This window comes from Gobio gobio (assembly GCF_949357685.1).
Source record: "Gobio gobio genome assembly, chromosome: 3".
Taxonomy (NCBI): domain Eukaryota; kingdom Metazoa; phylum Chordata; class Actinopteri; order Cypriniformes; family Gobionidae; genus Gobio; species Gobio gobio.
Window position 1 is genome coordinate 62,534,293 of NC_137099.1, and position 23,014 is coordinate 62,557,306.

General features: G+C 41.4%; 1 protein-coding gene across 1 annotated transcript; it reads right to left on the bottom strand.

Moving 5' to 3' along the window:
- Window positions 1-1,808: 1,808 nt before the first annotated feature.
- Window positions 1,809-19,278, bottom strand: LOC307122997 (B-cell receptor CD22-like). Its single transcript, XM_079811366.1, has 10 exons — window positions 19,245-19,278; window positions 18,938-19,007; window positions 17,850-18,203; window positions 17,512-17,760; window positions 15,704-15,961; window positions 2,940-3,036; window positions 2,795-2,840; window positions 2,528-2,605; window positions 2,397-2,452; window positions 1,809-2,141 (listed from the first exon to the last, which is right to left on the bottom strand). Exons 1-10 carry the CDS (start codon window positions 19,257-19,259, stop codon window positions 2,120-2,122), a joined length of 1,245 nt encoding a protein of 414 aa, XP_079667492.1. The 5' UTR covers window positions 19,260-19,278; the 3' UTR covers window positions 1,809-2,119.
- Window positions 19,279-23,014: the final 3,736 nt, after the last annotated feature.

The following is a 23,014-nucleotide window of genomic DNA, read 5'->3' on the forward strand; positions in this document are numbered from 1 at the left end:
CTCATGGCCCACAACTTCTCCTATAGCCAAACAACAGTCTTCTACGCTCACCGCGGACGCCACCTTCACTGCGTGGCGCCGCGTGAGTGTATTCAGACCTCGCGAAACCGGGACCGACATGCTTCCCCAAATACAGGTAGCACACGGCCCGGATTAACGCACCGCAACAACTGTTACTAACAATTAAAACAAACCAAAAAAATAGAGAAAGAGAAAAAAGAAAAGATAGAAAAATAACAGAGGGTGAAAAAAGTCTCTAGGCACAACAGCCACGAAAAATCACTCACACACACTCAAACAACGCTCAACACTCACCACGCGCTCTCCACACTCGCTCAGCAGACGCCCATGCATGCGCACGAGAGAGAGAGAGAGAGAGAGAGAGAGAGAGAGAGAGAGAGAGAGTGGGGGAGAGAGAGGAAGAGAGCAAAGAAGAGAAGCCCAGATGACTTCAAGAGTCAGAGAGCCAGAGAAAAAAGAGAGCAAGCCACAGTTCCAATCTTCTTTTATCTATTCCTTGACCATGTGACTGAAACCAAATGTATTTCTTTCAAACTGACCAATCAGACCAAACTCAAACATAACATTCAAACTGACCAATCAGACCAAACTCAAACATAACATTCAAACTGACCAATCAGACCAAACTTCCCCCACTGTAAAGGTGTAAAGGTCTTTTGTCTTCCAAATGGCCCTTCTGATAAGAAAATGGGTGTTGACAACAGTAAAGAAAATTTCTTTGTTGGATTTCAAATATCAAATATCTTTGATTATTTTCAATTCCTTCACTGTCTTGATTGTTCACAGGTGTGTCTTGTTTAGTCATTCGTCTTTGTGTATTTAAACCCTCTGCTGCATCCCAATTCCCCTACTTATACTACGACCTAAAAGTATGTACTCGTTTTGTAAAGAAAAAGTACATACTTTTGAGTGTGTAGCAGAAGAGTATGCAAGCTTTGGGACATACTACTTCGTCATCTTTAATGGACTCTTTAATTAGTTACGTGCATCCCGTCACCGTTTAAACTGCCCTGTCAATCATCGTCACAGTTCAAATCCTCCACATTCAGTTTAATTTCCTACCATATCGGAGAGAAATGTAGTCGCACGTCTGCCATTCGTGGGTCTTTAATGCAGACTCCTCTCATGTGTTTGCAGTTTAAATATAATGATGCATTTAAAAGTTAATGGCCAAATGTATCATTACAAAAGTTCTCAATGCTGCTGCAGGTGAAATATAATACGGATAATATTTAATAAATTTCTTTTCGTCTGATTTTTGATCACTCAAACCCCTATATCTAACCCTCTTTACTGAACCTTCGCACTTGCATAACCGTCATGTCTGGAGTACAAATACGAGCGTGGTCATAGATGTATACGTAGATGCCTCATTAGTGCCTGCACGGATCAGACGAATGAGCATCTACGATCGATATATCTATGACCACGATCGTATTTGACCTCACTTGGCGGAAGTAATGGCTTTACTTTACTTAAATTATCAGCAAAAGTTTATTTAAAAGTGAACTAATCCTTTAACTGTTTCTCGGTGTCGCTATAAATCAAAAGGTGATCGGGCCTTTCATCATGTGAGGTCTGCTCCTTCATTGGACATTTTTAAATCTACTCTTAAATCGTATTTTTATTCTTTAGCATTTGAAAACCTGTAATTATTTTTGTATAGATCTGCTTTGTACTCTGTACTGCACTTTAGATCAATTCATATTGTGTTTAAATGTGCTTTATAAATAAAGGTTGTTGTTGTTGTAGCAGGGAAGTAGCAGGGATTTCAAGCGGAAACGTTGCAACTTTAAAGCACAGATTCGAAACATTTTATTTGAATAAAGAGAAAAATCTGTCACATGGACCCTTTAATAACATAAATATGATCAAATGTATAAAATATTATTGAAACAATTAGTTTATTAGTTACACTTTGACTGTTTCTTCATGTCACACATGAATATAATCCATTACTTTCTACAGGACCTTTGAGAAACATCACTTCACTGACGAATGGAAACTCTGAAGAGGCGTTTCATTTTCATTGGTAGTTGGATGTGGGCGTGTCCAGCGACGCAACAAAAGCTGGGAAAAGTTTTTCTTGTGCTTCATTTTACCGCGGTGTCTTGCTGTGGCTACAACAGAAATAACACACACATTTACACAGGTCTGTGTTTTTTGAAAGCACATGAAACAACACTACAAATGCTACAAATAATCTGAGTTTTTTTTTTAAGAATATGATTTCTGTCAGTGAGACGACTCATATAATCCAGTTTGTAACAGAAAGAAAAGACTGTTTAGTGTCTATTGACTAGTAGATTGACTACTGAGGACATAATCTAATCTTTATTGATTATCTTGAGAAGACCTGAGGATCTCCAACTTACAGATTCTCATATTCAGAAGAGCCCGACTGGAGAACAGCAGGTCTGGGATGGACAGTCTATGGGGAAACACATTGATTATTTATTACCTGCACAAACTCTATTGCTTGTGTAGTTTATGATATTTCACTCACTGTGAGTGTGTCGTACAGGTCAGGTGATCTGGACTTGAGCTCAAGAGCTGTATATGTTCCTGCTCTGGGATCATCGTTCTACAGGGAAACAGACAGAAGGACTTACAGCACGAAACAAGAGGCTTTGCATGACAATCAAAAGTGTGATCACTCCAGAGTCTCTCTTCTCACATAAATTCATGAGTGTGATGATATGCATGTTCTACGTGTATAAAGAAGCTCTAACGGATGTATTGGTGTCATTCTGTGGTTCTTCGATCTTCTCACCTCATAATCATGTGCTGCAGATCTACAGTTTATCCTTTTCTTCTGACTGTTGAACAGGAAATGGAAACAAGCCGTTTCATTTAATAATCAAATGTACTGCAGTTTAAAAACAAATATTACTTTTTGTTGATACATTTATATTTACATTGTGTACAGTGTGATGATGATGATGATGATGATGAATAATCCTACACATGCCACTGTGATCCCCAACCAGACATGCCAACCAAGACCACGATGAACTGAAAGAGGAAGAATATCCAAATTAAATTTGACATCACACACTTTGAGACTTAAGAATCCCCTAATCAAGCATAGCTTTAGTTCTGACAGGTCACGTTAGTCAGGCTCGCATCAGCTGATCCACATCTTTATACTCATGTTTTACGATTGTTAATATGGAAGTAAAATAATGCCAAATGTTTTGAAACAAAAAGCTTGTTGAATTGCACTACTTGAAAATACGTGCTTGCCTTTTAATTCATTGTATTTTTAGAGCTTGCATTTTTATGGTCTGAAATTCAACATGGTTGTATATTTAAGATGTGAATATTTCATTTCAAAACATTTCACACACATTTTCATTATTAAAAATTCAATAATCCATGTTCACCTCTCAGATTTCACTTCCAAAATATTAATTCTGTTTAAAAAAAATACAACCTATAATATCCGACAGGCAATTCTCGCTTTTTATTTCGCTTTGCAAATTCGCTTCCACCAATTCAGTGGTTAATATTCAACAGAACTGCAGGAATAGCAGTAGATTACTGAGCATAATCTCCATCTGCTGTTAGTCGACCTCACCAGCAGGCGGTGCAAGCGGCTGTTGACAAACACCAGAGCGACGGGTAGAGAGAGTCATTCATTCATTAAAATGGATTTGTGTTGATTATCAGGACCAGTATACATTGCAGTAAAGCGGCAATATTGCATTTTTTTTTGTGTCCTAAAATCTGCATATATACTTCATAATACTGCAAATCTACAGTTGTACTTCATTGGACTGCTGTTATACTACATTATACTGCAGTTATTTTTTGTAAGGGTGTGCTTGTTTATTGGTCTGGCTAGTGGCTAGTATGGCACACTACTCTGTACACTCTGTATAACATCAGTAAATGAGACTATTAGATGGAGACTACATCTTTATCATCAAGTGGCCCACATCAGCTAAACACATCGTCTCTTACTATTCTTGACATAACAGACACAGATACAGCAGCCAGAGAAAAAGCAATGTTAGAAAGTCAAGAGTCAAACAGACTCACTAAAGCAAACACTGATCAACATAATGGCAGATTTTTTTTTATCTCTGTTAATTCACAATGATCAATTTTCTTCTGGTTAGTAATGTGTGAAGCTGGTAATGCTGTTTGTGGAGTTGTTTAATCCTCCTCTGCTGAGAGATTTAATGTCTTCTTTTATCTTCAGTTGATTTCATCTAATGCCGAGTTCAGACTGCACGATTTTCGTCGGATCACAGTTCTTTTCACACTGCATGACTATCTTGGGTAGCATTCAGTCACTGCTGTGTTCACACTGCACGATGGATCGGCGACAGGGGGTTTTACACTGAATGACTGTGCAAGAGGAAAAATCACAGACAGCTCTGTCCCGTCAGCGAACTACGTTTCACAAGCAAACATACGCAAGAAGTGAGAAGGAAACAACGCAAGATCACACGTGCATCAGACCTGAGTTCTCGCGCGAGACTGGAATTTTTATTAAAAATATAGACTGCAGTTCAGACTCTTGCTATCCAAATTGTCTGTGCGCTGATTTGCAGCAAAAAGGAGAAAAAGAAAAAAAGATTATGGTGGAGGAAATGGTTGGAGAGACACAAGGAGCAAGGATTGTGTTCTGCAAAGAGAGTTGGAGGTAAATAAATAATTTAGCAATGTGCTGCTGCTGCGGCTGGTCAAGCAAATATTTGTGCTTTGTTTCTGGTTGATAGAACTGTAAATGTATCTATTAAAAGTACTAATATTCTGGTCTATAACTCCTCCCGAACCTCCCGCTGCCCTGTATCTCACTCTCTCATTGGCTGTAGGTCCTCGCCGATGTATTTTTCAGTCATAACTCATTTCACACAGCAGGAGTTTGAATCGCCGACAGGTCCAGATATTTAGCATGCCAAATATCTCGCGGGCGTCGGCGACTCATCGGCGATTCTCTCTGATCGCGTCTTTGATCATTAACACTGCGTGATAGTCACTTGTGTGCACGAGCACCAATTTGCCTATGATTTCAGGCATTTGTCTGCGATTTCCCAAAACCTGTCGGTGAGTCAAAATCGGGGCTAAAATCGGGCAGTGTGAACTAGGCTTTAGGCTGTGGCTGAACTCAGTTGTAGTTTCTCTTATCTTCAGTGATTCTGCTCATTATCATCAGGTGTTCATCATTAATGCTCAGTCATCACTCAATTCATCTCTTAATTACCTAATTAACTTCAACACCGATTCAGTGTTATTTATGAGTGTGGACTATATAAACCCTGAGAAGTGTTAATTTAACACTGGGAAATTACTGTGTACCTTTGGCTCAGAATGCATTTTGAATTTCAAACTGCATTTTGCTACAATTGTCACACGGTATTATGATGAAAATGCAATCCCAAGTGTCCTACCTGTGAGTTTAAATGCATTTCACAAAAATAAAAAAACACTAGCCACAGTGATTGCTGAGCAAAAAAGGTTCATGTCAAGCCATATATATATATATATATAATGTTTAATTGCCTTTTTATATATTAATAAAGTACTGAATTTGTAAAGTTGACCTTTCCTACCTGTTTCCTTTTCAGACTTAAACATGATCTGTAGTGTTTACATTCAGACTGCAGGCAAAAGTGGCCCACATCTGTTTTGTTGTTGTTGTTTTGCACAGCTCTTCAAACAAAACTTGAGTTAAAACTATATATATAAACTAGAATGTACATTTCCTGAAGAAAATGTGAGTGGTGCTTGCCGTGGCAAAACTCGCCACCCGGATAATGCAAAAAAAGCCAAGCAACATGTCTGTAGGATGTTCTGGTGCTGATATATGGCTTATTCATGTGTTTGTACGGTTGCTAGGGTACTCTAATTGGTTGCTAGGGTGTGACTATACAGTTTATGGGGTGATATTTAAAGACTATTGGCCAGTCTGAGTCAAAAGAGCCCAACTCTGTATTTCTGCAATGCTCTGGTGCTGAGATATGGCTTATTCATGTGTTTGTACGGTTGCTAGGATGCTCTAAATGGATGCTAGGGTGTGGCTATACAGTTTATGGGGTGATAGTTAAAGACTATTGGCCAGTCTGAGTCAAAAGAGCCCAAGTCTCTATTTCTACAATGCTCTCGGGCTGAGATATGGCTTGTTAATGTTTATATATGGTTGCTAGGGTGCTGTAACTGGTTGCTAGGGCCTGGCTATGAAGTTTGAATGTTACTACTTATTAGCTGCTTGATAGGTTGATTCAAATGAGATCAGCCTCAAGTCTCTGTGATGTTCTGATGCGGAGATATGATCACACAAACCTCATGCTAACACGATTTACATTTTGCTAGAATAATGCTAACACGATTAACATGTTGCTAGCAAAGAATGCTAACATTACTAGCATGTTGCTAACATGATTAGCAAGAAAATGCTAACATGATTAGCAAGACAATACTAACACAATTAGCATGTGGCTAGCATAATGGTAACACAATTAGCATTTTGCTAGCATGATGTTAACATGATTAGCATTTTGTTAACACGATTAACATGTTGCAAGAATGATGCTAACACGATTAAAAGGATGCTAGAATAATGCTAACATGATTAGCATAACAATGCTAACATGATTAGCATGTTGTTAACATAATGCTAACACGATTTGCATGTTGTTAACATAATGCTAACACGATTTGCATGTTGTTAACATAATGCTAACACGATTTGCATGTTGTTAACATAATGCTAAAACGATTAGCATGATGTTAGCATTATACTAACATGATCAGCATTACAATGCTAACACGATTACCATGTTGTTAGCATTATGCTAACATGATTAGCATGTTGTTAACATAATGCTAACATGATTAGCATGTTTGCTAGCATGTTCTAATCCTTAGCTAATCACTATTAGCATGTAGCTATTCACTGCTAGCATGTGTAGCATTTTGAAAGTCCAGTTTGCTAGCATGAGTCAAAAGAGCCAACCGCTATGTCTCTATGATGTTCTGATGCAGAGATATAGGTCTTGTTGAACGGTTGCTAGGGTACTCTGTTTGGTTGCTATGGAGTGGCTTGGCAGCATCCAATGACGATACTCCAAAGGCTGATTGTCTGTATGAATGATATAAACCAACCCCCATGCCTTTATGATGTTCTGAGGCAGAGATATAGGTCTTGGTAAAAGGTTGCTAGGGTGCTTTATAATGGTTGCTAGGGCGTGACTAGGAAGTGTTGAAGGTGATTTGTGATTGGCTGTTGATGCCCTGAATAAAAAAAACCCACCTTCAAGTTTCTATGACACTTCTATCCAAAGATATCCCTTTGATGTTTTTTAATGGAAGTCTATGGGATCAGTTGCTAGGGAGCTCTAAATGGTTGCTAGGGTGTGGCTTGATAGGGTCACAGTGATCCTGAGATAGTGATTGGTTGGCTGAGTAAATTGAGCCCATTTCTACGAAATCCTCTCTCAGAGTTATGACTCGTTACAAATTTTTGCAATGTTAAGTCTATGGGATTTTTTTCGCTACTTTTTCGCCCCTGGGGTGAACATCGCACCCCCGACCCCTTAGAAGAGATTTAGCACACCATTCCTGAATATTTGATTTTATATTATACTCGATTTGACGCATTCCTGAATAAGGCGGTCGATTTGACACATTCATGGGTTTGTGACAAAAGCTGTGGGAGGAGTAGCAGGACAAAATGTTGTCCGGAATAATTATAATAAGTATGGTGGATAACAATAGCTATATGATAAATGAACACATAAACTCTGACTTCAGTGGCCTCCATGTTTACTATTGTTCAGATCTATGACCACTGCAAAATCCTCAGAGATAAATCAACACAGCTCACTGCACATATTGTCCCAATCTAAAGAGTTAAAGTGACAGTGTTGATTTAACTCTGAGGATTTTACTGTGCAGTTCAAACTCAAATCTGTTATTGGACACATTCAATTAATAATAATGTGAACAGCCACACAAAGAAATCTGAGCAATAAATCAGAATTGAGCACTAATGCTTGCAGTGTAAACGTAGAGACACATGATCTGAATCTGTTTTTTTTTTGCTCTTTTCAGAAATAAAATCTTATTTATTTAGTCTCCTCGTACCTCTGAGGAACCTGACGATTAAGTCGTGCTTACCTAAGGATTTACCGTCTACTGCATCGTGATACGCCGCTATTGCTGCGACGTATACTTTGAGGGTGGAGGAAGACAGCCTTCGCTCCAGCCCATCCTGCAGGAAGGAAAGCACAACGTTAATCAAACACCTTCGGGGGTCTTCCCGGTGGGAAGAGCACCACTCGACGAACAGGTTCCACTTCAGAGAGTAGAGGCGCCTCATAGAGGGGGCTCTAGCTGAAGCGATGGTGTCTACCACTGCTTGTGGTAGGCCACCTAGAACCTCCGCGTCCCGTCCAGGGACCAGACATGGAGATTCCAGAGATCTGGACGCGGGTGCCATAGAGTGCCCTGCCCCTGAGAAAGCAGGTCCTTCCTCAGGGGGATCGGCCAGGGAGGGGCTGTCGCGAGGAGTGTGAGTTCTGGGAACCAGGTCCGGTTGGGCCAGTAGGGCGCAACTAACAAGACCTGCTCCTCGTCCTCCCTGACCTTGCACAGTGTCTGTGCGAGAAGGCTCACTGGGGAAACGCATATTTGCGTAGGTCCCGGGGCCAGCTGTGCGCCAGTGCATCTGTGCCTAAGGTACCTCCGGTCAGGGAGTAGTACCACTGGCAATGGGTTGAGTCCGGAGAAGCGAACAGGTCTACCTGTGCAACTCCGAAGTGGTCCCATATCAGCTGGACGCTCCGGGGGTGGAGTCGCCATTTGCCCGGAGGTGTCGACTGGCGAGAGAGTTCTGACTCCACAGGAGGAGATGGCAGGCGAGCCGGAGCATGCAACGGGAGCGTAGACCACCCTGACGGTTGATGTACGCAACGGCCGCAGTGCTGTCCGAATGGACCAGTACGTGCTTGCCCCGAAGCGACTTCTTGAACCGGGCAAGGGCAAGACGTACCGCCAGTAACTCTAGGCAATTGATATGCCAACACAGTTGGGGCCCCGTCCACAGACCCAAAACTGCGTGCCCGTTGTACGTGGCCCCCCAGCCCGTGGATGAGGCATCCGTGAAGACCACAGCATGCCTCGACACCTGTTCTAGGGACACTCCGGCCCGGAGAAACGAGGGGTCTGACCACGGACTGAAGGTTTGGCGACAGTAAGGAGTAACTAAGACCCGGTACTGACCGCTCTGCCACGCCCATCTCGGGACTCGGTCATGCAACCAGCGTTGAAGCGGTCTCATATGAAGCAATCCGAGCGGCGTTACCGTGGCTGCAGATGCCATATGCCCCAGGAGCCTCTGAAAGAATTTCAGTGGGACCGCTGTCCTGCCTTTGAACGTATTCAAGCAGTTCAACACTGACCGGACGCGCTCTGGAGTGAGGTGCGCTGTCCGGCTGACCGAATCCAGCTCCATACCGAGATAAGAGATCCTCTGTGCGGGGCAGAGTTTTCTCTCGGTTGACCCGAAATCCCAACGGGCTGAGGTGACTGAGCACCATGTCCCTGTGTTCGCTGCGAACCAATCTCGGGGACGGATGCATTGGAAAATGCGTTTCTGCGTTAACATTTTGAACGGGAGCTTGTGCAGGGCCCGATTCAGAATGTGCAGGTCCAAGATTGGCCTTAACCCACCCCCTTTCTTGGGTACAATGAAGTAGGGGCTGTAGAACCCCGACCTCATATCGGCAGGAGGAACCGGCTCGATCGCGCCCTCGCCAGCAGGGCATCGATCTCGGACCGCAAGACATGGGCATCGCTGCTCCGCACGGAGGTGAAGAGGATGCCCCTGTACTTGGGAGGCCGGCGTGCGAATTGAATCGCATAGCCGAGTCTGATGGTACGGATGAGCCAGCGAGACGGCCTGGGGAGACCTAACCAGGCCCCCAGAGACCGAACTAGCGGGACCAACGGCACCACAGACGTACCCGGGGTGAGGCAGCGAGGTGGAGTGGACTCCGGGGAGCCAGCGGCAGGACCGAAACCAAAAAAATATTCTCCCCCCGGTCCTCCTCCGGGGGAGGGAGGGGTGCGGACACCGTCTCCCCGAGCAATTCCTCTCTCGCTGGGCTGCCCGTTTCAGGGTCGCTTGCCCTTGTGCTTGCTAGCAGGCTCGCGGGACCCTGGACGGGTTGGGCGCCTCCCTTGCGCCCGACCACCTGCTGCCTGGGTGGAGGCGGACGCAGGGTGGGCCCTCGGCGACAAGCAGATGGAGGTGCTGCGGCCGACGACTGGGTGTAGGCAGCAGCTGGTCGTCGGGGCAGGTTTTTTTTTTTTTTTTTTTTATTAATTTTTTTTTTTTTTATTAATTTTTTTTTTTTTTAGCCACCTCCGTCTGCTTCTGGGCCACCAAGAACTGCTGGGCGAAGTTCTCGTTGGCGTCGCCGAAGAGGCCAGCCTGACAGACAGGGGCGCTGAGGAACCGAACTTCGTCGGGCTCACGCATATCTGCCAGGTTTAGCCCCAGCTTCCTGGACCACTGGTGTGGACATCGCCTGACCCAGGGAGCGTGCAGTGACTTTCATCACCCGGAGAGCGAGGTCCATCACCGCACGCAGTTCCTGCATAACCCCTGGGTCGGGACTACCCTCATGCATGCAGGACAGAGGGCAGTGAGAGAGGGAAAAACTTATACAGGTTATGGCCCTTTTGGTGTTCCATATTTTGACACCAAATAGTTCCAATGCACATCCGGGCAGCCACCCCGGAAAGCATTGCTGTCAACTCTGAATCTGATTCAGCATGAGCACACACCATTATAGTGGGAAACTCAGCATTATCATTTCCAGCGCATAAAAGCCCTCTCTCCGATGCAGCAATTGACATCTGTCCTCCGCCAGAGCGCCAAATGAAACGCTAGATCCTTTTTTTTTTTTTTTTTTTATAAAAAGGACCAGCAATCCCATCTTTAAGCTACCAGCAGGCATGTGAGACAATGAGCGTGGCCGTCAGACTTGACAGCACACGGTGCGCTGAACAATCCAGCCCCTATGAAAGAGCAAGGTGAACAACGCGCCGACGTGGTCATGTTCTCGCGAGAGAACATGAACCACCCACAAACAAAGTCTCAGCACGCTCGTGATGCGATAGAGGAGTGGGGGCCCGAAGAGATGTACTCGGCGGGGAAGCCCCACTGTAATCCTCAGGCCACCAACGCTTATTAGCCAAAGTAATCCTTTTCTGGGGCCCCAGAAAAGAAACTAGATCGGGGAATAAGCGAAGGGACTCAACCCCGTTTGAGGTTTCATACTGTAGTCTCGACCGCGCATCAGAGCGCCGAGTGACGCGCTGGGTTGCCGTGACAACCCCCGCTATCAGCCGGCGCGAGACGGCACACGGCGCGCTGAACGCTCAGCCCTTACGAGAAAGGTGAGACGAACAACGCGCCGACGTGACCATGCTCTCCTGAGAGAGCATGGATCACCCACGAAAGCAATCTCACATGTTTATATGCGAGAGAGATCGTGGCAGTCAAATGAGGACAGGAAACAACCGCATCCAGAAATACACGGTTTGAATGACATCTTGAAAAAGACGCAGGGTCAAACCGTGTTGCTCTTTTAGAAGGAAATGCTCTTTTAGAAGTGCTGAAGCACTCAGGGAGATGGCCGCGGCTCACAGCAGTCTGATGACAAGGCAGCATGTGAGCACTCAAAGAACGGAAACGCCCAGCCAACCAACACAGGAACAAGTGTATGTTGCAGCGGCCACTCGCTGACTCGCGCCGTCACACCAGCACCCAGGTAAGAGAGCGATCCTCCTCGAGACTCGTCTAAACACTCTTCGTAGAAACAGCTTGATACAGCAAACCGTTCGGCTCCGAAGTTAAAAAGCAATGATGCGGTATTCCACTTCCGTATTTATACCCGCGCTGCGGGGCGGTGCGTGGAATGTGTGAACCGCATGCCAATGTCCATTGGCTCGTTTTAATCACTCGAAGTAGCTCTGGAAACAGATCCCAATTCGTCGGTCAGTTCCGACGTACGTCGAACGTGACCGACTGAAAGGGAACCGAGTTTTCCGAGATGAATGGGTGAAAAAAAAAAAACGCATTTATTCTTCCTGCATCCTGTACGAGGCCTGTGTGTCTCATTTGCTCTGATTCTGTTGCGGTTGTCAAAAGTGGAAACATTAAATAAAAGGTTTCTTGCACTTTTACATTTTTCCAACACTGGTGGCACTTTATTTTTGCCTGTTTGTGTTTCTGAATGATATTGCTAATTATAATTATAATTTGAAGCACAGAAGAGAGCAGTGTTCAATATTAGATACATTTAGTTAAGTATACTATACAGGTGAATGAACATGAATGATTTTTTGATCCAGGGGGGTTTGCGTTCATTGATTGTTATTTATATTTACCCAACATGTATTCTTATTTCTGTGCCATAGTTATTATATTGATTAATAATAGATAGTTAGCTAATCTGTGTGCTTTGTATATGTGCATTTCTGAAATGCATAACATGTACAAATCTATTTCAATTGTAATGTAGATGCATTTTCTGTGAAGCTGCTTTGAAATGATATGTATCGTGAAAAGCGCTATACAAATAAATTTGAATTGAATTGAATTGAATTTATCTCAGTTCAGCAGGAAAAAGCACTTTAGTTGCTAGTAATTTTGAATGGATTTCCAGTGCAGATTTAGAGATGAAGGCATTTTTAGTTCATATTTTTGTCAGATATGGTTACTGGTTGAATTGAGATATTTTGTACCAAAGCAACTTAAAGGACATAACAGAACAAAAACAAAATGAAATCAATTTTGTGAAGGATTATCTATGTTTGCTTTAAAGGGGCTATATGCGTTTTTCTGAAATTTAAACTCGCGACTGACACCTGTGGCCAAAAAATAGAACTGCTCTTATTTTCTGCTCGATCTCGCAGGAAAAAACGACCCGCCAGAAAATAGGAAAAATAGGATACAGGCTTATAGGTGCACCCACTGTGAGCGGACAAGGTGTCAGTATGCTCATCAGGAGATGTTTGAGTCATAAATGGTAAAATAAAAAGGCTATTGTTACGTTTATTTTGGGGAAAAAGTTGCATATAGCCCCTTTAACAATATGAACAGACATGGTTTGTCCATATGAGAACATATTATATTTTGTTCAATTGAGAACAAATGCTATCTACACTAATTTCTTTAGTCTGACAATAAACATAAATTATTGTTTATAGGTATATAATTGTCCGGACCTCGGCCGGTGACGAGGATTCATTTACTGGACCTCAAGCTATTTTAGTTGAAGACTAAAAACCCCTGGTTTATATCATTCATACTGACAAGCAGCTTTTGGAGTGTCATCATTGGCAGCTGCCATGCCCCTCCATAGCAACCAAACAATCATGTTAGCATCATGCTAGCAGCATGCTAATTGTGTTAGCATTATGCTATCAAAATGCTAATCGTGTTATCATTATGTTAGCATCATGCTAATCGTGTTAGCATTGTGCTATGAAATTGTTAATTGTGTTAGCATTATGATAGCAACATGCTAATCGTGTTAACATCCTGATAGCAACATGCTAATTGTGTTAGCATCATGCTAATTGTGTTTGCATAATGCTAAATAAATGCTAATCATGTTAACATTTTGTTAAAAAAAAAAATGCTAACTGGCTAATCGTGTTAACGTCATGCTAGCCAAATGCTAACTGTTTTTTTGCCACGGCAACTGTATAACCACACCCTAGCAACCATTTAGGAGCATCCTAGCAACCATATTGCAACATAAAAAAGCCATGTCTCAGCCCCAGAACATCGTACAGACATGTTGCTTGGCTTTTTTGCATCACAGTAGCACCGGGTGGCGAGTTTTGCCACGGCAAGCACCACTCACATTTTCTTCAGGAAATGTACATTTTAGTTATAACATACAGTATAATACAGTTAAAAACATCACAAGACCAAGAGTGTTGTTTTCCTGAATACTATCATGACTGAAAATGTGTCACTGATTTCATATGACAGTTCCATAAACAATTAATTAACAAAAAGTCACTTACATTTTAGATACAGTATTGACTGTTTTTGTTCGATTTCTGCAGCGAAAATAGTTACAAACAAAGATCAATGCAGAACCATAACGCACCTCACAGCAACAGTGTGTGTTACTGAATGATTCAGCGTTTGAATGAATCGGTTGAATCAAAGATTCAATTACCCGTTCATAAACAACTGCCTCAATCCTGAACGAATCAGCCGTTTGAACCAATTGACTCAACGATTCACTCATTAAAACCAGCGCCACCTACTGGCAGTTTAGTTTCATGTTTAAACATTCTTTCCAACTTTTCTTATTTGTATTCAAAAAAATATTTAAAACAATAACATTATTTAATGCAGTGGAAATGTTTCAGAGTAAATGATTTAATTTGATTGGTAACAGCCCTATAGTGTCTTATTCTAATTTAATGTATGATCAAATTTAAGAATATAAAAGGAAAGCTGAAACGTAGCATATATTTAATAAGATTAGGGGGAAAATGCCCTTTATAAAAGGTAAAAATATCACAAATATGCAGATTTAAATATGTCAAAGCTGATTAAACACTGGTGAGAATATTGCTTCAGAATAATGATATTATCAAACTCAGATCACTGATAGATAACCAGAATCGTAAGTCAGAATGTAAACTGGGCCACAGATGGTCAGAACAATTACATTAACACAAAACTAACTTAATTAAAATGCCACAGCCCATACTGTTTATTTTTTTATTATTATTATTATTAGAATATAGACATTAAGAGAATCTCTATTTTGGGTATTTGTACTTTTACTTAGGTTCTGAGATGCAGTACTTCCTCCACCACTGGCTCTAAGTAGAGGAAAACAATGGTATAATTGTACCCCAAGGACCAATTGTGTACCTTTAAAGGTACAGTTATACGTTTTGTTCCCCAAGGAACCTTTTTTTCTGAGCGTGTATATGCTGAGTTTCGGTTCATTTATGTGACGCGCTGCAGTTCTTCTTGCAGTCGATTACCGAGCAACTTTCTGCTCTTCAGTTTAAGTTATTCTGTGCTCTGTCAAGTGCTTCAGATTTGTCGTGTTGCCGGTCTGGCAGAAATTATCTTGTTGCAAATATTGCATCTCACTCTGTTGGCAGAGCCTGGTGAAATGTGGCCACACTTTTGAGCTTTTCCACATCCTTTACATCGATGAGGGTTGGGACTCTTACCCCCCATTTACACTGCACACGACTGTGGCTCATCACGGCTCTGGCGAGATTTAGTTCCCTCCTCGTGCTGTGGCGCGGCTGGTATAAACAGAAGCATTGACTAGAGTGACCGCGTCAGAGCCGTAATGCACCACAGCAGACGGATTACACACTACAGCCTCACGTGCGATCCATGTCTCTGGGCATAACCGACATAAACTAGTGTTTATCCGCCACAGCCAATCATGCTGCTTGCTTATTGGCTCTCTGACATTGACGAGATTAACACCTTAGGTATCGAAATTTGGTATCGAACGACATGACATTTTATAATACTCGATGGTATTGAGGCAATTCGGTCGTGCCTAAAAAGTTTCAAACATGATACTCAGCTCTAATTAACAATACATATTGCAAAATGAACTTAGATGTGTGAACAATGTGCAGATGATCATTAACTCACACATGATGTTTAGAGTCACAGCATCAGAGTATTTCTCTCCATGTTCATTGATGGATCTGCACTTGTATTCTCCACTGTCATCAGAGCTGATCTTTGAGATGCTGTAGATTCTTCCAGATCCTACAAACGTTCCTCCTTTAAACCAGCTGAAGTTCAGAGCAGGAGGGTTTGAATCACTGCTGCAGTTCAGAGTCACTGAATCTCCCTCCACTATTACACCAGATGGACTGATGGACACTGAGACGCTCTTTGGAGGGTCTAATCCCAAACAAACAAATAAAACATTAACAAATTAAATTGACATCACAGATTTGGTTGAGACTTATGAATCACAGATTTAGGAATAATTATTTCAGCAAATGGACTGATGGAGATCACAGGATTCACTGGAGGATCTGCAGATGTCAGGTAAAAGTATGGTAACGCTTTAGATTACGGCCCGGAAAGTACTGCGTAAGTAAAGAGAATTTACAGCATAATATTCGGTAATTATAGTGTAACTATAAAGTAAGTATGTGTAGGTATAAGGGAACAATATGTAATATTGGGAGAATAAAGGGGTAACTATCAGGAACATTAACACATTATTTATACTGTAAGTATTTTTTAAATAAGGGGTAATTATCTGGGTAGGAGGATAAAGCCAAGCAAGAGAAATGAATAAGTGTTGTAAATCTGTTTAAAAAAACTTGTTTTTTAAATAAAGGTTTCCGAGTGGTATCAGATTGTGTACGTGTTTTCATTGTACTTACCCTGTAACTACACGAAACAAGAAGGGAACAAACACCACTTTAATTTACAGCCCGCAGATTCATACTTACCCTGTAACTACACTGATTATTACCCCTTAATTAAAAATACTTACAGAATAAATGTGTTAATACTTATGCTGTTATTTTTTTAATACTTATGGAAGTTTTGCTGTAAATTCTCTTTACTTACGCAGTACTTTCCGGGCCGTAATCTAAAGCGTTACCAAAAGTACTGATCAGTGGCGGCTGGAGGAAAGTTTTCTAGGTAGGTTTTGTGTTTTGTGGATCATTGTGATACTGAGTATGATCACTAGAGGGCAGTAAAACCTAGAGATGATGAAGAAGTTCAGTTGTTGAGCTGCTGATGTTCTGTTTTACTGATGCATTTAGCTTTAGTTTCGTCCTTTTGTCCTTTTGTAAAAAGTATATAAATTATACTGTTATATATATTTATTGTGAATTAACTAAACATTGTTCATTTACATATGCCTGATGTGGCCGCCTGATCTAAATGAGTGCTTTCCCCTTTAATTGTTGTGATGTCATGAGCCAACATCATTTCCTGTTCTGTCTCCTCTCCCCTTTTGCCTTGTATCTGAATGGGAGAGGTAGGAATCATTTGGCTTCTGGTAATCTTATTTAATCTTTATAGTAATTATGTTATTATTTATTGTAATCATTTACTTTATTGACGGGAAGTGCTTGGCCAGACGAGCCACATTACTCCATTGTTTGGGAACAGACGGACAGTGGATATTTTACGCTCTATCAGAAACAGGCGACACTTATGCCTCTCCTGTCGGTGCACTAGAGAAACATTTTACTCCAAAAGTCAATGTCGTTGTTAAATGTGTTTCATTCAGAAAGCGAGCTCAATTTCCACATGAGACTCCTGTGCAATATGCCCTTGTGTGCCTGTGTTTTTTTCTTCCAGATTTTAGTGATAACACAAGAGCTCCCACGAAACTGACTGATCATTTATTAGAGTTATGTAGTCTTAAACTCTGCTTGCTTTTCAAAGACAACTTTAAAGAGAAATGATCGATCTGTACTCACACATGACATTGAGATGAACATCAGGAGAGATGTGATGGTGTCCGTGTACAGCACAGCTATATCTGCCTGCATCCTCTCTTCTGACTGACTGCAGCAGGAGTTCATTGTTTCTGTCTCTTCTCTCAGTTAATGGCTGTGAGTTTCTGGACCAGATGAATGTTGCTCTGTCAGTCAGAGTGCAGCTGCTTTTACATGTCAGACGGACTGAATCTCCCTCTGTCACTCTCTCAGGAGACTCCACCTGAAGATCTGAACACAACACACACATTATATCTAGTGCTGCTGTCATACACTGATTATTATTCAACATAATGCACAGAAGAAGAGATAAACCTCACCAAACTCATCTGTGACAGTAAGAGTCACTCCTGGAACACCAACCCATTTGTCTTTATCAGTGAAGAATCTGAAATAGTACTTGTGTGAATCCTTCAGTGTCACATGACTCAGTCTGACGGTGCAGTTCTGCTGTTTATCTCCCAGATACTGAAGCCTCTGACTGTATTCAGTGTCATTAGACAGATTTGGAAACTCTTCTGTGTCCTCTTTATCTTTTGTTTTGGTCCAGTACACTTTCTTGATCTGATGTCCAGTAGGGTATGTATAAGAGCATCTCATTATCACTGTTGAGTCCTTTAGTGCACAGATGTGTGAAGGACTGTAACTCACACTCATATAAGCACTAGAAACCCCTGAAACACAGAATTCATCCTGATGAACATGTTTTATCAGTTATACTGGACCATTGAAAACTTCATATTTTTACATCTAAACAGCGACTCATGACAGGAAATATAAGCTCATCTTCTCAGACTCTATTGAGTGATGAATGATCTCAGTGTGAATTACTTCATGAGCTTTGATGGAGGATGTTATAGAAATAAACACAGAAACAGAAGTGAAAACAGACGTCAGTCACGAACAACAGCTCTATCAAACAATCAAACACACGACAGACTAAGAAAATAATCAATGATGATTTAAAGACTCAGCTCTGCGATCTTCTATATGCTAACAAACAGTCCTTTGACACATAAACCTCAACAATATCTCCACATCGTCTTCTGAGAAAATTAGCCAAAAATATCCATGATCTGCGATACACTGATGTTTGTCCAATCAAATGCTCTGATGAGTGAGAAAGTCCCGCCCCTAAACCACCGGACACTGACTAGCAAGAAGCAAATTAGCAATTCATGTTCAAAACTGTGACGTCACTAAAAACTATTGGATATTTATAAAACGGACAAGCCCATTGACATCTCTCACTCAAACTTCCTGCTTCAAAAGGAAACGCATCAATATAGCACAGAAAACTGCTCATTAATCATCATTATATGATCCAAACAGGCTACAAACTTCAGAAGAAAAGGACAGACTCTTTATAACTAAATTACACAGAAGATGAAATGTGCCAGAGACTCACCGTGAATCATGAGCAGAAAGACCAGAGGAAGAGGAAGAGCCGTTCTGACCCACATCAGCATAAAATACATCTATAATACAGCATTAAACATCACTCATATACTCATAAACAGGTCATGTTCATCAACCTAAACAGCTCTTAGTGTTAGTGAGATCTCTGCACATCTGGAGATTATTAATGCTCAACATCAGTGTGTGTGAATGAACTGATCATTAGATGAACAGAAGATATTTCTCATGTGTTATATGAGCTTCATCTATAGAAATAATCATCAGTGTTCATTTAAGTAAGAGTGTGTTTGTCTTACCGTGTTGTAGCTCATCAGATCAACAGCAACTGAACGACTGACTGAGTAACACATGCACTTTTAGCTTTAGGTTGAAGGACTGTTTGTGGTTAACACACTTCTGCACATGATGGCTGAGATCACGAGTTTAAAGAAAGTGTGTGTGTGTGTGTGTGTGTGTGTGTGTGTGTGTGTGTGTGTGTGTGTGTGTGTGTGTGTGTGTGTGTGTGTGTGTGTGTGTTTGTGTGTGTGTGTGTGTGTGTGTGCCATGTGTGTTTGCCATGTTGAACCCCACAAACTACTGAAGCCCTCCAGACCAGATGCTGCCATTGAGAGAAGTTGTGAAACGTGTGTCCGCCCGGTGGAATGACCTCCAGCTTTTTTTCACTGACCGGCTCGAGGCCAGATTGACCAATGCACGAATATTTTTCAGTCCCTTAATGACGAGTCTGTTCGCCTGTACCACTGTTTTCTAGAGTGGGCACTGCCTAAATTCACAGCCCATAATCAATAAGTGTAAAGGTGCTGATTACTTCATTGAAGAGCAGGGTCTATGAAACCTACACAGATCTCCTTCTCACCTGTTTTTTCCACAGTCAACCTCATCAAAACAAAGCCACCAAATCGGCTCATTACAGAGACTCTTAATGGGCTCGTGCGGGACGGTGCCCTGTTTTTAGGCCAATGAGCAAAGCTTCCAATGACAGCGACTCAGGTGGAGTTTGGAGATTAGGAATGGATGCGCTCAGAATTATAATTATATCATTACACATTATATCTAGTGCTGCTGTCATACACTGATTATTATTCAACATAATGCACAGAAGAAGAGATAAACCTCACCAAACTCACCTGTGACATTAAGAGTCACTCCTGGATAACCAAGCCATTTTCCATCATTAGTGATGAATCTGAAATAATACTTGTGTGAATCCTTCAGTGTCACATGACTCAGTCTGACGGTGCAGTTCTACTGTTTATCTCCCAGATACTGAAGCCTCTGACTGTATTCAGTGTGTTAATGCCATTATATTGTTTATATATAATTTGTTTGTTTTCTAAAATTACTTTCATAATTGAGAATTTAAGTTGTTTGTTGTTTATACATTATTAGGGGCCAAGCACCGAATTGAAAAGGCACCTATTGAAACCGTTAGCGTTCCTATTCTTCTTCTTCTTCTTCTTCCGCCATGGGAGTCTATGGCAGCCCATAGAACCGTTTGCAGGAAAGTTATGAAATTTGGCACACTCATAGAGGACAGTCTGAAGTGTCAACATAGCAAATGTGGAGTCTCTAACTCAATCCCTCTAGCGCCACCACCTGTCAAAAATTTGACTCATGTTTATGCTAATAACTTTTGAACCATAAGGGCTAGAAACAAAATTATGTTTTCCTCTGATTCCTTGGCTCAATACGATTCGAATGCACCCTATGACGTCATTTCCCGCCATTTAGAATTTTCCGAAAAACCTACTTTTGCGAACTCGTCCTAGACGGTTCATCCGATTTTCACGAAAATTGAACCAGATAATCTTCAGACCATGCTGACAAAGAAACACGGAATTCAAGTGGATTCGTCAAATCGTTTTCGATTACGTAATGCTTGCAAAAACACATTTATGGCAATATCTCCACAACGCTTTATCGTATTCAAACCAAACTTAGTACATGTTATCACAAGGCAACATGCAGCTGCATGAGGCAACATGCAGCGTTTCGGCGCAGCGCCACCTACTGGTCCGGATGGCTATTTGGCTAATGGCTATTTTTGCTTATAACTTCTGAATTGTTTGTCCAAAAATCAAAAGTGGTCTCGTTAGATTCAGGACGGCATGCCGAGTTGTCTGATATCCAATTTTACCATATCGGCCATTTTGACTGTCGGCCATTTTGAATTATGTGCTAAAATGCTGTATTTTATGAACGCATGAACGGATTGTTACGAAACTCGGTATGGGTCATCAGCACGATGCCCTGAAGTAGCCTGAGAAGTTTCAAAACAGCGCCACCTAGTGGAGAATTTTTTTTTTCAAACGCTTATAACTTTGGATGGGGTTGACTTATTTTCATGGGACTAACTATTTTGTCTCCTGAATCCTTGCCGAGTCCAACGATACCAGATTTGCCAGGTTTTGGCGTATGGTTTGTGCAGCGCGGTAATTTCACGCTTAAAAAACGTTAGCTGATATCTTTGAAACCGCTAGTCCGATCGAGACGAAACCAGCGCCAGAAAATCAGAAACATAGGTCGGTAGCTAAAAGCTATGCCCCAAATGTCAAAATATTGATAGTAAGGGGGTGGAAAATCAAATCAAAGTCAAGTGTCAGTCATTTTTTACATGTTTTTTCATATAAATGTCTATAACTCCAAAACGAAATGAGATATTTTCACCAAAATTGACACACACATGTATGGGCTCACCCCGATGACACAGAACATTTATTGTAGGATTGTGCCTCTTGGTGGCGCTATAATAGAACAGAACATGACATTGGCTCAATACAACTCAATGTTTTAATGTGGTGTTTTAACGTTTTTGCTTCAAATGTCTTCACTCATTTTTTCAGTTGGTCTGCTGCTATCTTCCTTGTTTGCTTCTGTTGCGCTTGGCCCCGTTAATGGCTGCTTGCAGCTATATTTGCATTTGTTATCAGTTGCAGTTCTTTTATTATGAAATGTCGGTCCAAGTTTATGCGCAAATGCTGACTTCACGTTAGACTCGTATGCAAGCAAGCGGCAAGCACGGACATTATATGCTCTGATTAAAAGTGTATTCTCGTCACAAAGGACTTGAATGGTCATAAAGAAGAGTCGAGATTATTTCTCTTTCTCTCAGCAAGCAGCCAACGAGGTATTTCGTTTTATTTGTCTGTATTTTGTGTCAGTAAAATGCCATTACATCTGTTGCGCACACTTTTGTGCACGCTTTCGTTTTGTGTCAAGCTAATGTAATTTCTTTATTATGTTGTTTATACTGTGTTTAGTTTTCATGGTGGATTGGAGAAAAGTCTTCAATTAAACAAGTAGCAAGAGAACCACTTGTGTCTGCGTATGCTTGGAAGGAGATACACAGTGTCCTTAGACAGATCTGGAGACTCTACACCCCATTGAATAGGGCCTTTGGTCCAGAACACGTTCTTGATCTGATGTCCAGTAGGGTATGTATAAGAGCAGTTCATTATCACTGTTGAGTCCTTTAGAGCACAGATGTGTGAACGACTGTAACTCACACTCCAATCATCACTAGAAACCCCTGAAACACAGAATTCATCCTGATGAACATGTTTTATCAGTTATAACAGACCATGAAAACATGATAATTTTTTACTACTTGAAAACAGCAACTCTTTTCAAGAATCTTCTCAGAATTGAGTGATAAATGAAGTGTGACTTACTGCATCAGTTTTGATGGAGGGTGTTGCAGAAAAGCAGAAGTAAATGTACAGAGACAGAGTGAAGAGAGAAGCACGAAATCAGCAAAAAAACAACACAATGCACTCTCAGATAATGAAATATCTAAAAAACAAGACTAGGAACATAATCAGTTGATTTATTAAATACCAAATGGCACTAAAACGTGAATTTTGTAGTTTTCTATCAGCTCTGAGCTCATTTATATGCGTGTGAACTAAAACACATTTAACATTTACACATTCACTTCAGAGTACTTGAGCCAAAAATATTCACGATCTGATGCTACAGTGATTTCTGTCCAATCAAACGCTCTGAACAATGAGAAAGTCCCTCCCCCTAAACCACATGACACTGACTAGCAAGAAGCAAAAGACTA

Bases quoted from the DNA above. Each gene is read 5' to 3' on its own strand.
- LOC307122997 (XM_079811366.1), bottom strand. The intron at 15,962-17,511 runs GTGAGTACAGAT...GTTTGGGATTAG, and splicing joins TGTTCATCTCAATGTCATGT to ACCCTCCAAAGAGCGTCTCA. The intron at 2,453-2,527 runs GTGAGTGAAATA...GTTTCCCCATAG, and splicing joins ACCTGTACGACACACTCACA to ACTGTCCATCCCAGACCTGC.